General features: G+C 49.3%; 1 protein-coding gene across 1 annotated transcript in view; it reads right to left on the bottom strand.

Moving 5' to 3' along the window:
* RASSF1 (Ras association domain family member 1) overlaps window positions 1-17,504 on the bottom strand; it is a 34,362-nt gene that overhangs the window by 8,450 nt on the left and 8,408 nt on the right. Inside the window, exon 2 of the mRNA XM_083155821.1 lies at window positions 12,109-12,233. Coding sequence (XP_083011947.1) covers window positions 12,109-12,233 — 125 coding nt within the window. The remainder of the gene's footprint in view (window positions 1-12,108; window positions 12,234-17,504) is intronic.

The following is a 17,504-nucleotide window of genomic DNA, read 5'->3' as shown; positions in this document are numbered from 1 at the left end:
CGACAGGAAAATGGTGTTCTATTTTCCTGTCGTATTTGCGTGGGTGTTTCACACCACTTAGCAGCCGTATTATCAGTACGGCTGCTTAGTACATCAGGAACCACCATTCTTTTGAATGGTGATTTCTGTCGTATCCTATCGATGGTGTAGGGCATTCGTATTTGTAAATACAAATACGAATGTTCCATCTTTAGGAATACGAATTGTTGTATTTTTGGGATTGCAAATCCCGAAAATACAAATTCGTAAAAAAAAGGTGTATTTATCCCTACGAATACACCTTTTTTCTACGAATCCATTTTGGTAAATGTCCCCCAATGAATCATCAGCACCATTTCCCAGCACAGTACAGTATCTCTTACTAACTGCTTTGGGGCTCATCTACATTTGGATAGAAGTCATTGTACAAGATTCCTCTCAGATGTAGCAGTACACACCCACGCTTCTAGGTGCCATATGCACAATCTCTTTTCACAATCTCTACATATATTGAACTAGACACGCCTTTTGGGTGGACCATGACACGCCCCCTTAATGGGGCGCTGTGCAAAATTCTACTACCAACTATAATCTCCCTGAAACTAGTTTTCAAAAGTAGGTAAGTATGGCTCCTGCCTGACATTTTTCAAACAAAGTCTGTGACATGGCAGGTAGGAGCTGATTGGCTGGCCTTTTTATCTCTCTCCATTTTATCACTTTTGAAGCTTAGAGAATCTGGCCCTCAATGTGGAGTCCACATTTACTAAGCTTTTATAAATATGTGTGTATTGCTTGCTAAGTGCATGTGCAATGGCTGACTGTCTTGTGGTAACTAGGAACAACGGCCGTATTATTAGCACTAATGAACTTTCTGGCCGTTATCTCCAGAACTGATCATTTTCCTTCACAACGTCTTTCCTGCCTGTAACAACTGACTCATTGTGATATTCAGAGTGCTGGAGACCGCATGGTCTCGCTTACTAAACATGGCCCTCCTCCGTAATACAGGGCTCAATCTGCGGCACAAAACACAAACTCTACCTAGTTCACGGCTCACCGGCTGCCTGAGGAGCTGGGGGGGGGGGGGGGGTGCAGTGAGCCCCCCACACACATGTACAGTCTCTCAGTCACTAGTGGGTAATGTGATGCTGCTGGTAGGACGTAGGTGAGTAATGGGCTCCTAGCACAGGAAGGGTTAGTCAGTGCAGACAGTGTTACATGTGTATGGGTCCTATGGGGTAGATGTATTAACCGGATACTGATCCATCCGGTGATCCCTGATAGACCCCCCCCCCCCCCAGTGCATCCGCCATAATACATTACTCCGCACAGCAGCACGGATAATGACATATACCTAGTGCCCATGCCATGTACCACACACCACCGCAGTCATACATGTGGGGGAAGCGGTATCAGTGCACATACATATGCTGGTACTACTTTCCCCCCCATGACAGAGGGTCATACATCTACCTCGTATGTGCGCTCCAGCCATTTTTTCGAAGCAGCAGGAGCCGGGATCCGCAACGCAGGAGGTACCGGACGCACGGGGGGTTCTTAAACACATTGGGGGGGTGTTAGCCCTAGGGTGGGGGGATGTTAACCCTGGGTGGGGGGGGGACTCCAGGGGGTGAAATGCCTGTGAATATTTCATGAGCGCGCATTAAATATTCACTGCGCTGGGTCCGCTCATTGGCTGGGTCCTAAATACCGTTTCAGACCCGATTTTGGTGCCAAAATACCGGGTCTGAAACGGGTAGGACCCTCCAATTTAACCGTTTAGCATAAACTGCTTTTTAAAATGGTAAATTGGTTCTGCACCTTTCAGACCGCACAGATTACCGTTTTAAAATGGTTAAAAAAACGGCAAAATACCGTTTTTTAAGTGCGGTCTGAAAGGGGCATTAGTCTTTCCTGGTACGTTTTGTGATGTAGGCCATGCACCATTTTAGTTGCCCTTCTTTGTACAGTCTCTAATGTATTTATATCCTTCTGGAGATATGGCCTCCAGAACTGAACACAGTACTCTAGATGAGGTCGTACCAATGACCTATACAGTGCCATTATTACTTCTTTCTACTGCTGGTACCTCTCCCTATGCAACCAAGCATCTGACTTGCCTTCTTCTTCATTGCTTTATTACATTGCCTCCCTGCCTTGGAAAAGCCCATTTATCAAGTAACATTTGCGGCTAAATCCCCGAAAACACCCATTTTCGGGGGTTAACCGCAAATATTATGTATCACCGAAATGTATTAAAGGGGACTGCAGCAGGAATCTCCAATCCCTGCTGCGATCCCCCCCTGCACCGCCGCCGGCCGCGTTTCTTTGGGGGATTCGAAGCTGCCGGATGTATCAACATCGAGCAGCCCGGCATCGCACCCCTGGGCTACCGCCATTCTGATATGGCGATAGCCCATTGTAGCCTATGGCTACACATCGCAGTGCCGAGCAGGGCAGTGCGGTCAGAGAGGTCGGCGCATAACCGCGCATGCGCAGACCCCCCGGCTTCCGGGTCAGGGCTTCACAGGGACGGGCTCCTTTCGGAGCCCTGTCCCTGCATCCCCATAATGATACATCTCGGCGGTATCAGATGATACCGCAATGCGATGCCCGGCAATGTCATCACGCCGGCATCGCAATATAATGATAAATGCGCCCCCAAGTCCCCTAAAATAGTGGGGGTTATTCTGGTTCACTCTTTCTAACAAATTCCTTCTTAGATGGGCAAAACCATGTGCACTGCAGGTGGGGCAGATGTTAGTTGTGCAGAGAGAATTAGATTTGGGTGGGGTTTTACTTCAAAGTGAGATCTATATTGCTGTGTAAAAATAAAGCAGCCAGTATTTACCCTGCACAGAAACAAAATAATAGAATAGAATCAACTTTATTGGCCATGTATGCTTGCGCACACTAGGAATTTCTTGTGGATTACAGTGCAGCATCAAACAGGGATGAAAAGGGGGGGGGGGGGGTCATAACATCTATTACATAAAGACATTACATGCATTCCATTTCTAGCTACGACTATGGTGGTCAGGTCGCCAAGTTGTTTGGCTGTTGATATTGGGATTGCATTCGCTTTGATTGGATTGTTCAGGTGATGGACGGCTAACGGAAAGAAGCTTCTTGCAGATCTGGACGTTTTGACGGGGATGGACCTGAACCATCTTCCGGATGGTAGGATGTCGAACAGGTTGTGACCGGGATGCAGCTTGTCCTTCGCGATCTTCTCAGTGCCTCTCCTTACCCTGGATGAGAACAGATCCCTTATCGGGGGGAGGTCGGTCCCTATGATCCTTTCCGCAGTCTTCACTACCCTCTGCAGTTTTTGTTTGTCATTCTCGCTTGCGCCACCGTACCAGATTGTACTCGATGAACATAAGACAGACTCCACGATGGCGGATGACTCCACGATGGCACAGCAGCTCCTGTGGGATGTTGAATTTCCTGTTACCTCAGGAAGAACAGGCGCTGTTGGGCCTTTTTGATGTTTGTGGTTATGCTTAATCCCCATCTTCAGTCGCTGGACATGGTTGTCCCTAGGAATTTGAAGGATTCAACCCGCGACACCACTGCATTGGCTATTGTTAGCGTGACTAATACATTTGTTTTTTTTCTGCAGTCGACCACCATCTCAACTGTTTTGGTGGGGTTTAAGTCACCTATAATAACCTCTTTTCCTCAGTAGTTTCCATTATAGTGCCATTTATACTATATTTAGTCTTTGGATTTTTAAGACCCAAGTGCATGATTTTGCATTTTTGGCATTAAACTGTAGTTGCCATTCTCTTGGCCATTCCTCTAATCTACCTAGATCATCAATCATTTGTTTTACCCCTCCTGGTGTGTCTACCCTGTTGCATACCTTTGTGTCATCTGCAAAAAGGCAAATTTTACCCTCAATTCCATTTGCAATATCACCAATAAACATATTTAAAAGCCCCGGTCCAAGTACAGATCCCTGGGGTACTCCACTGGTAACCTTTCCCTCCTTTATGGGGTATTCAATGCTGTGGGCGAGCGGCGACATCGAGCAGAGCTTCCTGCTCGCTGTCACCACTCACCCTGTCAGTATTCAACGCAGCCCCCTCATACGCCAATTCCCCCTCGCTCCATTTTTTGAGGGGGAATTGGCGTATGCGGCTCCAGAACCAGCGAGACTCACGGCTAAATACAGCGAGTTTTCTGCATTAGCCGCGGGTCTCGCTGTTTTGGGGAATTCTTGCCGTCCTGTGACAGAGAGGATTTCCCCAGAACATTGAATAGAGCGAGCGGCCGGCGTGGGGGTTAAACAGCGAGGATCGCTGGTTTTCTGCAATCCTCGCTGTTTAACCTCCTCGCCGGCCGCATTGAATACCTGCATTGAATACCTGCCTTTGACTGTACTCCATTTACTACAGCTCTCTGTTTTCTGTCCTGCAACCACGCTCTTATCCATTCAACCATCTTAGAATCCAATCCCAAGCTTTCAAGTTTATTTAACAGTCTGCGATGTGGGACAGTGTCAAAAGCCTTACTAAAGCCTAGATAAGCTACATCTACAGCCCCACCTTGATCTATTACTTTAGTCACCCAGTCAAAAAAGTCAGTTGCTGGAGTTTGTGCTCTCTGGCGGTTGGTGAAGGGTTACGGAGTGTTATACATTCTGAGTAAGAGAGGATCATTATGTATTGTGACTGTGGCTATATAATTGCCGTAATGGTAGAGCTTGGCTACACAGTACCTGGGACCTGCAGTATACTGTATACATGGCTTTCATATACCGTTATTTACTGCTACATAGATCTTTTGATATAGTTGGAAATAGAATTTTGCACAGCGCCCCATTGAGGGGGGCATGTCATGCTCCACCCAAAGGGCTTGTCTAGTTCCATATATGGAGAGATTGAGAAAAGAGATTGTACACGTGGCACCTAGAAGCGTGGGTGTGTACTGCTACATCTGAGGGGAATCTTGTAAAATGACTTTTATACAAATGTAGATGAGCCCCTGTGCAGTTAGTAAGAGATACTATACTTGGTACAGTGCTGGGAAATGTTGCTGATGATTCAATGTAAATGCATGAGGGAGAGAGGGAGATTGCTGCTATGTCAGGGAGTTTCCTGCAGAATGCAGGAGGGGAGGTAACTATGATGTAACAGTGTAATGTGGGCTAGGTGACATGAGGGAGATTGCTAGACTAATGAGCAGAGGCGTTGGGAGGGCGGAGCCACCGGAGCTCATGCTCCGGGCGCAGATTGGTGGAATGGCGCCACCGGCCCGCCCCCCCTCCGCAAATTATCCATTCCCTGCACAAGGTAATAATAATGGGCAGCGCGCGCCGGCGTCTGCCCTGCCCTACCCGGCGCCGGCATCTGCCCTACCCGGCGCCGGCGTCTGCCTCCGTCCTGCCATTCCCTGGCGGTCCCTGCCGCCAAGCGTCACTGATGGTGTGGCCGGGCGGCGGGCGGACAATCTTCTCTCTTCTCTAAATTGCTGCTGCTGCTCGGTCCGGCTTCCGGGCAGCGCAGCATAGTTAGCAAAACTAAAGTCTTCTCCCAGAGTCACCTGACTCACTCCCTCCTCCGTGGCTACAGCAGCGTTATTATCAGCCATCCCAAGCGCTGGCTGTAGCCTGGAGGAGGACAAGGTGTTCTGCTGCCGCCCTGTAATTCAAGGTGAATTGTTATTTTATTTATTTATACAGCTAATTAATGTTAATATTAAACATAGTAATAAACTTGGGGGGGTGAATCAGCATCTTATATAGATTCCGTTACAGTGTCTTATATAGTGCAGCATATTCCGTTACAGCGTCTTATATAACGCAGCAGATTCTGTTACAGTGTCTTATATAGCGCAGCAGATTCTGTTACAGTGTCTTATATAGCGCAGCAGATTCTGTTACAGCGTCTTATATAGAGCAGCAGATTCCGTTACAGTGTCTACAGCGTCTTATATAGCGCAGCAGATTCCGTTACAGTGTCTTATATAGCGCAGCAGATTCCGTTACAGCGTCTTATATAGCGCAGCAGGTTCCGTTACAGTGTCTACAGCGTCTTATATAGCGCAGCAGATTCCGTTACAGTGTCTTATATAGCGCAGCAGATTCCGTTACAGTGTCTTATATAGCGCAGCAGATTCCATTACAGTGTCTTATATAGCGCAGCAGATTACGTTACAGTGTCTTATATAGCGCAGCAGATTCCGTTTCAGTGTCTTATATAGCGCAGCAGATTCCGTTACAGTGTCTTATTTAGCGCAGCATGTTCCGTTACAGCGTCTTATATAGCGCAGCAGATTCTGTTACAGTGTCTTATATAGCGCAGCAGATTCTGTTACAGCGTCTTATATAGAGCAGCAGATTCCGTTACAGTGTCTACAGCGTCTTATATAGCGCAGCAGATTCCGTTACAGTGTCTTATATAGCGCAGCATATTCCGTTACAGCGTCTTATATAACGCAGCAGATTCTGTTACAGTGTCTTATATAGCGCAGCAGATTCTGTTACAGTGTCTTATATAGCGCAGCAGATTCTGTTACAGCGTCTTATATAGAGCAGCAGATTCCGTTACAGTGTCTACAGCGTCTTATATAGCGCAGCAGATTCCGTTACAGTGTCTTATATAGCGCAGCAGATTCCGTTACAGCGTCTTATATAGCGCAGCAGGTTCCGTTACAGTGTCTACAGCGTCTTATATAGCGCAGCAGATTCCGTTACAGTGTCTTATATAGCGCAGCAGATTCCGTTACAGTGTCTTATATAGCGCAGCAGATTCCATTACAGTGTCTTATAAAGCGCAGCAGATTACGTTACAGTGTCTTATATAGCGCAGCAGATTCCGTTCAGTGTCTTATATAGCGCAGCAGATTCCGTTACAGTGTCTTATTTAGCGCAGCATGTTCCGTTACAGCGTCTTATATAGCGCAGCAGGTTCCGTTACAGTGTCTACAGCGTCTTATATAGCGCAGCAGATTCCGTTACAATGTCTTATATAGCGCAGCAGATTCCGTTACAGCGTCTTATATAGCGCAGCAGATTCCGTTACAGTTTCTTATATAGCGCAGCAGATTCCGTTACAATGTCTTATATAGCGCAGCAGATTCCGTTACAATGTCTTATATAGCGCAGCAGATTCCGTTACAATGTCTTATATAGCGCAGCAGATTCCGTTACAATGTCTTATATAGCGCAGCAGATTCCGTTACAATGTCTTATATAGCGCAGCAGATTCCGTTACAGCGTCTTATATAGCGCAGCAGATTCCGTTACAATGTCTTATATAGCGCAGCAGATTCCGTTACAGCGTCTTATATAGCGCAGCAGATTCCGTTACAGTTTCTTATATAGCGCAGCAGATTCCGTTACAATGTCTTATATAGCGCAGCAGATTCCGTTACAATGTCTTATATAGCGCAGCAGATTCCGTTACAATGTCTTATATAGCGCAGCAGATTCCGTTACAATGTCTTATATAGCGCAGCAGATTCCGTTACAATGTCTTATATAGCGCAGCAGATTCCGTTACAGCGTCTTATATAGCGCAGCAGATTCCGTTACAATGTCTTATATAGCGCAGCAGATTCCGTTACAGCGTCTTATATAGCGCAGCAGATTCCGTTACAATGTCTTATATAGCGCAGCAGATTCCGTTACAATGTCTTATATAGCGCAGCAGATTCCGTTACAATGTCTTATATAGCGCAGCAGATTCCGTTACAATGTCTTATATAGCGCAGCAGATTCCGTTACAATGTCTTCTATAGCGCAGCAGATTCCGTTACAATGTCTTATATAGCGCAGCAGATTCCGTTACAATGTCTTATATAGCGCAGCAGATTCCGTTACAGCGTCTTATATAGCGCAGCAGATTCCGTTACAATGTCTTATATAGCGCAGCAGATTCCGTTACAGCGTCTTATATAGCGCAGCAGATTCCGTTACAATGTCTTATATAGCGCAGCAGATTCTGTTACAATGTCTTATATAGCGCAGCAGATTCCGTTACAGCGTCTTATATAGCGTAGCAGATTCCGTTACAATGTCTTATATAGCGCAGCAGATTCCGTTACAATGTCTTATATAGCGCAGCAGATTCCGTTACAGCGTCTTATATAGCGCAGCAGATTCCGTTACAATGTCTTATATAGCGCAGCAGATTCCGTTACAGCGTCTTATATAGCGCAGCAGATTCCGTTACAGCGGCTTATATAGCGCAGCAGATTCCGTTACAGCGGCTTATATAGCGCAGCAGATTCCGTTACAGCGGCTTATATAGCGCAGCAGATTTCGTTACAGCGTCTTATATAGCGCAGCAGATTCCGTTACAGCGGCTTATATAGCGCAGCAGATTCCATTACAGCATTTTATATAGCGCAGCAGATTCCGTTACAGCGTCTTATATAGCGCAGCAGATTCCGTTACAATGTCTTATATAGTGTCTTATTTTTTAAGTTTTTTCTTTTCAAATGCCAACACATTTTAGCCACGCCCCCAAATCATTACAGGGGGGGGGGGGGGGCGCGAAATATGCCCTTGCTCCGGGCACCATGGCACCTAGCTACACCGCTGCTAATGAGGGAGAGAGGGAGATTGCTGCTATGTCAGGGAGTCTCCTGCAGAATGCAGGAGGGGAGATAACTATGATGTAACAGTGTAATGTGGGCTAGGTGACATGAGGGAGATTGCTAGACGAATGAGGGAGAGAGGGAGATTGCTGCTATGTCAGGGAGTCTCCTGCAGAATGCAGGAGGGGAGGTAACTATGATGTAACAGTGTAATGTGATCTGGGTGACATGAGGGAGATTGCTAGACTAATGAGGGAGAGAGGGAGATTGCTGCAATGTCAGGGAGTCTCCTGCAGAATGCAGGAGGGGAGATAACTATGATGTAACAGTGTAATGTGGGCTAGGTGACATGAGGGAGATTGCTAGACTAATGAGGGAGAGAGGGAGATTGCTGCTATGTCAGGGAGTCTCCTGCAGAATGCAGGAGGGGAGGTAACTATGATGTAACAGTGTAATGTGGGCTAGGTGACATGAGGGAGATTGCTAGACTAATGAGGGAGAGAGGGAGATTGCTGCTATGTCAGGGAGTCTCCTGCATAATGCAGGAGGGGAGGTAACTATGATGTAACAGTGTAATGTGGGCTAGGTGAAATGAGGGAGATTGCTAGACTAATAAAGGAGAGAGGGAGATTGCTGCTATGTCAGGGAGTCTCCTGCAGAATGCAGGAGGGGAGATAACTATGATGTAACAGTGTAATGTGGGCTAGGTGACATGAGGGAGATTGCTAGACTAATGAGGGAGAGAAGGAGACTGCTGCTATGTCAGGGAGTCTCCTGCAGAATGCAGGAGGGGAGGTAACTATGATGTAACAGTGTAATGTGGGCTAGGTGACATGAGGGAGATTGCTAGACTGATGAGGGTGAGGGGGAGATTGCTGCTATGTCAGGGAGTCTCCTGCAGAATGCAGGAGGGGAGGTAACTATGATGTAACAGTGTAATGTGGGCTAGGTGACATGAGGGAGATTGCTAGACTAATGAGGGAGAGAAGGAGACTGCTGCTATGTCAGGGAGTCTCCTGCAGAATGCAGGAGGGAAGGTAACTATGATGTAACAGTGTAATGTGGGCTAGGTGACATGAGGGAGATTGCTAGACTAATGAGGGAGAGAGGGAGATTGCTGCTATGTCAGGGAGTCTCCTGCATAATGCAGGAGGGGAGGTAACTATGATGTAACAGTGTAATGTGGGCTAGGTGAAATGAGGGAGATTGCTAGACTAATAAAGGAGAGAGGGAGATTGCTGCTATGTCAGGGAGTCTCCTGCAGAATGCAGGAGGGGAGATAACTATGATGTAACAGTGTAATGTGGGCTAGGTGACATGAGGGAGATTGCTAGACTAATGAGGGAGAGAAGGAGACTGCTGCTATGTCAGGGAGTCTCCTGCAGAATGCAGGAGGGGAGGTAACTATGATGTAACAGTGTAATGTGGGCTAGGTGACATGAGGGAGATTGCTAGACTGATGAGGGTGAGGGGGAGATTGCTGCTATGTCAGGGAGTCTCCTGCAGAATGCAGGAGGGGAGGTAACTATGATGTAACAGTGTAATGTGGGCTAGGTGACATGAGGGAGATTGCTAGACTAATGAGGGAGAGAAGGAGACTGCTGCTATGTCAGGGAGTCTCCTGCAGAATGCAGGAGGGTAGGCAACTATGGTTCCGTGTCATTGTATTACGGAGGCTGATGCTAATTGTATCATCCATGCTGTACTTATTGAGTTATGGCCGTGACTCAGGGTCACATGTCCCATATGTCCTGGGGGGGTGGGGGGTGAGTGTCTGTACCAGATGTGGGAACATCCTGCTTTTAATAGTTCCTCTTGGAGGGTTGGTTCTCCCGGAGGCGATGGCCCTGCTGTGCTGTGAAATGATAGATGTAACTTAATCTCACCATTATACAGCAGTGTACGGAGCACTGTGTACACTGGCAGCATTTATAAGCATATGGCCGGCGGCTCAGCACATATGGCGCAGAGGGACGCGTACTACACATTACAGACTCAGGATCACACAGTAATCACTGACAAGGGGATGATTCAATTGTTTTAACAGGCGCCACGTAATAGCCTCCGATCAGAACCATTCAGCTGTTGCTCCGATCAGTCGGTCGGCCGGGGATCAGCGCTAACCGCACATGCACAGACCCTATGAGCAGAGGGTGGGGCTTGGCCCATTAACATATGGGAACGTCCAGCGTTTCATGGGCGTTCCCATGAGAATGGAGGCGTGCCTAGGAAAATGCTGGGAGTTTCCCGGGAATATGCTAGGCGCACCTAGACCCGTCGGACCCTGCAATCAGTGGTGCCCAGTGTAACTACCCTGCGATGGTGACCCTGTTACGATGGGATTTGAACACATTCGCTCAGCTGCAAATAGATTTGTAGCCGTACACATCCCACTGCGAATACACAGATACCCAGGACAACAGGCGGGTAGCGGAGAGGGTCATGGGTAACGTGTCTGTGCGGGGGTGGGCAGCTGCCCTCCCATTTCCAGAATGTGCACGCACATGTAAGGGTGCCGCAGACCACTCTTACATATGCGTGCACGCTCCACATCATTCCATGGACATTACCCTGCATGTTGCCAATGGATGTCTATGCAAAACATCCATTCTCAGCCATGGTGGGCCAGCGTGCCAGCATTAGTAAGGCGGGGTTAGGTTGACGCGCAAGGATGCGTATACGCATCGGAGCGAATCACCCAGTGTTGGGAGGATGTCTCGCTACATATGGGCTGCAGTCAACCGCCACCCTGCTCAGGTGTTTCTTCCCTGCAGGACTGCCAGTTCTGGGCTGTGATAGGCAGGGAGCTGGCTTCCTGTAGGTAGTCACTCCATGCCATTCCCTATAGTCCTACCTGGCTTCTATGGGCTGCAGCCAATGTAGCCCATAGATGCCAGAACATTGCTACTGCACATGAGCTAGTCCCGGTGAGTGTATCGCCCAGAGCATTGGTGGGTGCCGCAGCATTGGGTGGGTGCCGCCGCTAGGTGCTGATGGGGGTTCACCTGCGGCCGGATCCTATGCCACGTCCTGAGCCTCCGGAGGTCAATGCCAGGGCCGAGCTGTGCGCCGGGGGCCAAACTGACGCCTGCGGCCAGGTCCTGTGCTGCGTCCAGAGCTGGATCCCCCTCCTCCTCATCACTTCCGTCTCCTCGGTGTGCATCTCCTCAGTGCCAGGTCAGTGGGGGGCCGTGGCGGTACCCTGTCCCAGCCAGGGGGGGGGGGGGGAGTGGGTATAACTGTGTCCTATGCCAGGTCTTCTCCTCTGCCATCTCCCCCCCCCCCATCCTCCTCCCGTCCATAGGGCGCCCTTTCTTCGGGGGACAAGGATAGAAGCTCCAGTGGACGGGAGCTCACATGCTTGCGACCATCCCAGGCCACAACCAGAAGTCTACTGATGACTCAGAATAATGTACAGTTGTCACTCAGCGCATACCGCCACATGGACCACTTTAAGTATATCTTCCGGTGCCACTTTAACTGCCCAGTCCATCCCCCTGTGTCTGGTAATGGCAGAAGCCCCAGCCCTCTTAGTCCCACATATAATAGGGTCATGACAGTTCTCAAGATGTCTCTTACCACATTAGTGTCTTTTTCCAATGCTGTCTCCGGTGTCACATCGATGTCACTCTCCGAATCTTCTCCTCTGCTACAGTGTAATCGGATGAGGGCTCGGCAGCGATAGTGACATGTGAAACTGCAGTCTAAGAGACAGAACAGACATGATGGAGACAGCTAAAATGTTCCAGAAAAGAAAGATGAGCATAGACAGAAGAGTCTTAATTGCTGGATTTATGGCAAAGATGTCACATTTATACGCGGCAACACCCGGCAGGACAGCGATGCCCGGCAACATCCGGCAGGACAGAGCGATGCCAGGCAACACCCGGCAGGACAGCGATGCCCGGCAACACCTGGCAGGACAGCGATGCCTGGCAACACCCAGCAGGACAGCAATACCTGGCAACACCTGGCAGGACAGAGATGCCCGGCAACACCCGGCAGGACAGCGATGCCCGGCAACACCCATCAGGACAGCGATGCCCGGCAACACCCGGCAGGACTGCGATGCCCGGCAACACCCGGCAGGACAGCGATGCCCGGCAACACTCGGCAGGACAGCGATGCCCGGCAACACCCGGCAGGACAGGGATACACGGTAACACTCGGCAGGACAGAGATGCCCGGCAACACCCAGCAGGACAGCAATGCCTGGCAACACCCGGCAGGACAGCGATGCCGGCAACACCCGGCAGGACAGGGATACACGGTAACACTCGGCAGGACAGAGATGCCCGGCAACACCTGGCAGGACAGCAATGCCTGGCAACACCCGGCAGGACAGCGATGCCGGCAACACCCGGCAGGACAGGGATACACGGTAACACTTGGCAGGACAGAGATGCCCGCCAACACCCGGCAGCACAGCAATGCCTGGCAACACCCGGCAGGACAGCGATGCCTGGCAACACCCGGCAGGACAGCGATGCCTGGCAACACCCGGCAGGACAGCAATGCCGGCAACACCCCAAATGTCACCTCGCGTACGGCCAGCAAAAAAAAAGTAGCCGGATTTCATTGCAGGACGGCCTCATGAATGAGTACTACGGGCCATATGCCTGGGCAGTCTATTGATAATTGCCCGGCCTGCGAATTCACAGCCGTGCAATCAGGTCTGAATTAGGCCCACAGTAAAATTGCAGCTAGACAGTGACACACGGTAACATTGCAGCTGGTGCCTATCATGCAGCAAACATTCACTGACTAGGTAACAGATGTGTAACACTGCAGAGAGCTCATCTGGCGGATAAAAAAGGAATAGCATATACCACACAGCAGAGCACATGTACATATAACACAGTAATAGCGTATACCACACAGCACATGTACATATAACACAGGAATAGCATATACCACACAGCACATGTACATATAACACAGTAATAGCGTATACCACACAGCACATGTACATATAACACAGGAATAGCATATACCACACAGCAGAGCACATGTACATATAACACAGTAATAGCGTATACCACACAGCACATGTACATATAACACAGGAATAGCATATACCACACAGCACATGTACATATAACACAGTAATAGCGTATACCACACAGCACATGTACATATAACACAGGAATAGCATGTACCACACAGCACAGCACATGTACATATAACACAGGAAAAGCGTATACCACACAGCACATGTACATATAACACAGTAATAGCATATACCACACTGCACAGCACATGTACATATAACACAGTAATAGCGTATACCACACAGCACATGTACATATAACACAGTAATAGCGTATACCACACAGCACAGCACATGTACATATAACACAGGAATAGCATGTACCACACAGCACAGCACATGTACATATAACACAGGAAAAGCGTATACCACACAGCACATGTACATATAACACAGTAATAGCATATACCACACAGCACAGCACATGTACATATAACACAGTAATAGCGTATACCACACAGCATAGCACATGTACATATAACACAGTAATAGCATATAGCACACTGCACAGCACATGTACATATAACACAGGAATAGCATATACCACACAGCACATGTACATATAACACAGTAATAGCAAATACCACACTGCACAGCACATGTACATATAACACAGTAATAGCGTATACCACACAGCATAGCACATGTACATATAACACAGTAATAGCATATAGCACACTGCACAGCACATGTACATATAACACAGGAATAGCATATACCACACAGCACATGTACATATAACACAGTAATAGCAAATACCACACTGCACAGCACATGTACATATAACACAGTAATAGCGTATACCACACTGCACAGCACATGTACATATAACACAGTAATAGTTGATACTACACTGCACAGCACATGTACACAGAACACATTAATAGCGCATACCACACTGCACATGTACATAGAACACAGTAATAGTGTACACCACACTGCACATGTACATACTGTAGAACACAGTGTAGACAGGGTGTGAGAACCTGAATGTATCTACAGCGTCTATTGGTTCTAGAAGAGGCATTTTCATTCTGAAGTAATGGATTTTAGCTTAATTAAAATATGTTTTTTTTGTTCAGCTTCACAAGAAAACTTACAGATGCACTAATATATGGAAGAATTAGTGAATATAACACTGTAGTGTAACATCTCATTCATGGTCATTCCTGTGGTGGCCACAAGGTGGCAGTAGGGTACAGTACACCATAAGTCACCATGACTAAAGGCTGGAGAGAGGTAGTAAGAAATTCTACACGTGATATCTGAGATGGAGCTGGTACTGGGCAGCTGCATGGTTGTGTGTACAGACATAAGTGACGCAACGCGCGGGAATGTACAACCGGGTAAGTCACACTGATTAATGCCGGATGTGAGGCAGCTGTGGACATGGTGCATGCATGGACACTACTGTAGGCTTTTCCTCTTTATTCTATGTAAAACTACCAGGCCCTCACCATACTTCTCCAGCGTATCCCCGGCCCTCACCATACTTCTCCAGCGTATCCCCGGCCCTCACCATACTTCTCCAGCGTATCCCAGTCCCTCACCGTACGTCTCCAGCGTATCCCCGTCCCTCACCGTACGTCTCCAGTGTATCCCAGTCCCTCACCGTACGTCTCCAGCGTATCCCAGTCCCTCACCATACGTCTCCAGCGTATCCCAGGCCCTCACCATATTTCTCCAGCGTATCCCAGTCCCTCACCATACTTCTCCAGCGTATCCCAGTCCCTCACCATACTTCTCCAGCGTATCCCAGTCCCTCACCGTACGTCTCCAGCATATCCCAGTCCCTCACCGTACGTCTCCAGCGTATCCCAGTCCCTCACCGTACGTCTCCAGCGTATCCTAGTCCCTCACTGTCGGGCTTGTTCTGCTGAGAACGCCCCCTTCTTGCTGCAGACGGGACATTGAATCCCGCCTGCATGTTCTCGGTCGAGCTGACCAAGAACGGGACTGGGTCACGGCGGTCGAGCAAGCTCAACTGCCGTGACCCTCACATTGAATACCCCCCCTAAGAGGGAAGTGCAGGAGCAGAGCATTGTGTCCCTCCTGGAGAGGGTCATGTTGGGAGGTATGCACATCCCCCTAGGCCAGTGGTTCTCAACCTCAGTCCTCAAGACCCCCACACAGTTCACGTTTTACAGGTCACCTGGCAGGTTCACTCATTACTCACTGACACATGGAGCTAATTATTTCACTTGTGATTCTGTGTGGAGACCTGGAAAACGAGGACTGAGGTTGAGAACCACTGCGCTATGCCGGTCAGTAGCTAGCGGCTTCGTCAGAGGATTGCGCTCTCTCTGTGAAACTTTGGCAAATCCCCTGATAGAGGGATCACCGCCGACCTTTCCTATCAGCAGCCCCAGCGGGTGGGAGTACAGTGGCTCCTAGGCTGTAGGAGGTTCTGAGGCTGGTGCAATTTGTCGCACAGGGGTGCGAGCTCACCTCACTATATGAAGGTAAATTCACACCGGCTATGAGAACATAACCTGCTTCACTCTGCTGTTCTTATAGCACAAACTATATAGTGGACAGCACTAAATCGTATCATTAATTCTATCGTAATTGTTACCACAACATTCCACCAGTGTCCAGGACTGCATATCATTATTCCCATTGCAGTGTGCACACCAGCCTCTAGATGGCAGTGTGTCCATTCAGGAAGTCAGCTTGTAGCGCATATTACCACATCCCATAAAATGTATCGCCCTGCTCATGGTACTGCATGTATCTAGCACTTTGTGAGGCAGATGATGGGCATGAGCAGGTGCAGTACTAAACTACGTCCAGCTAAGAGTAATGCAATGGTAAATACACATATTATGACTCCATAGATCCGTCATAAGATCAGCAGCAGCTGGGACCAGGCGATGGGCTGGTGACTGCTCACAGCAGCAGCTGGGACCAGGCGATGGGCCGGTAACCTGGTGACTGCTCACAGCAGCAGCTAGGAGCAAGCGATGGGCCGGTAACCTGGTGACTGCTCACAGCAGCAGTTGGGACAAGGCAATGGGCCGGTAACCTGGTGACTGCTCACAGCAGCAGTTGGAGAAGGTGATGGGCCGGTAACCTGGTGACTGCTCACAGCAGCAGCTGGGACCAGTTGATGGGCCGGTAACCTGGTGACTGCTCACAGCAGCAGTTGGGACCAGGTGATGGGCCAGTAACCTGCTGACTCCCCACAGCAGCAACTGGGACCAGGTGATGGGCCGGTAACCTGCTGACTCCCCACAGCAGCAGCTGGGAGCAGGCGATGGGCCGGTAACATGGTTACTCCTCACAGCAGCAGCTGGGAGCAGGTGATGGGCCGGTAACCTTGTGACTCCTCACAGCAGCAGCTGGGAGCAGGCGATGGGCCGGTAACCTGGTGACTGCTCACAGCAGCAGCTGGGACCTGGCGATGGGCCGGTAACCTGGTGACTGCTCACAGCAGCAGCTGGGAGCAGGCGATGGGCCGGTAACCTGCTGACTCCCCACAGCAGCAGCTGGGACCAGGCGATGGGCCTGTAACCTGGTGACTCCTCACAGCAGCAGCTGGGAGCAGGCGATGGGCCGGAAACATGGTAACTGCTCACAGCAGCAGCTGGGACCTGGCGATGGGCCGGTAACATGGTGACTGCTCACAGCAGCAGCTGGGACCTGGCGATGGGCCAGTAACATGGTGACTGCTCACAGCCGCAGCTGGGACCTGGCGATGGGCCTGTAACCTGGTGACTCCTCACAGCAGCAGCTGGGACCTGGCGATGGGCCGGTAACATGGTGACTGCTCACAGCAGCAGCTGGGACCTGGCGATGGGCTGGTAACATGGTGACTGCTCACAGCCGCAGCTGGGACCGGGCGATGGGCCAGAAACATGGTAACTGCTCACAGCAGCAGCTGGGACCTGGCGATGGGCTGGTAACATGGTGACTGCTCACAGCC

This window comes from Crinia signifera, chromosome 8, assembly GCF_055691185.1.
Source record: "Crinia signifera chromosome 8, ASM5569118v1, whole genome shotgun sequence".
Taxonomy (NCBI): Eukaryota; Metazoa; Chordata; class Amphibia; order Anura; family Myobatrachidae; genus Crinia; species Crinia signifera.
The sequence above is the reverse complement of the archived record's forward strand: the minus strand, read 5'-3'. Positions and strand labels throughout refer to the sequence as shown.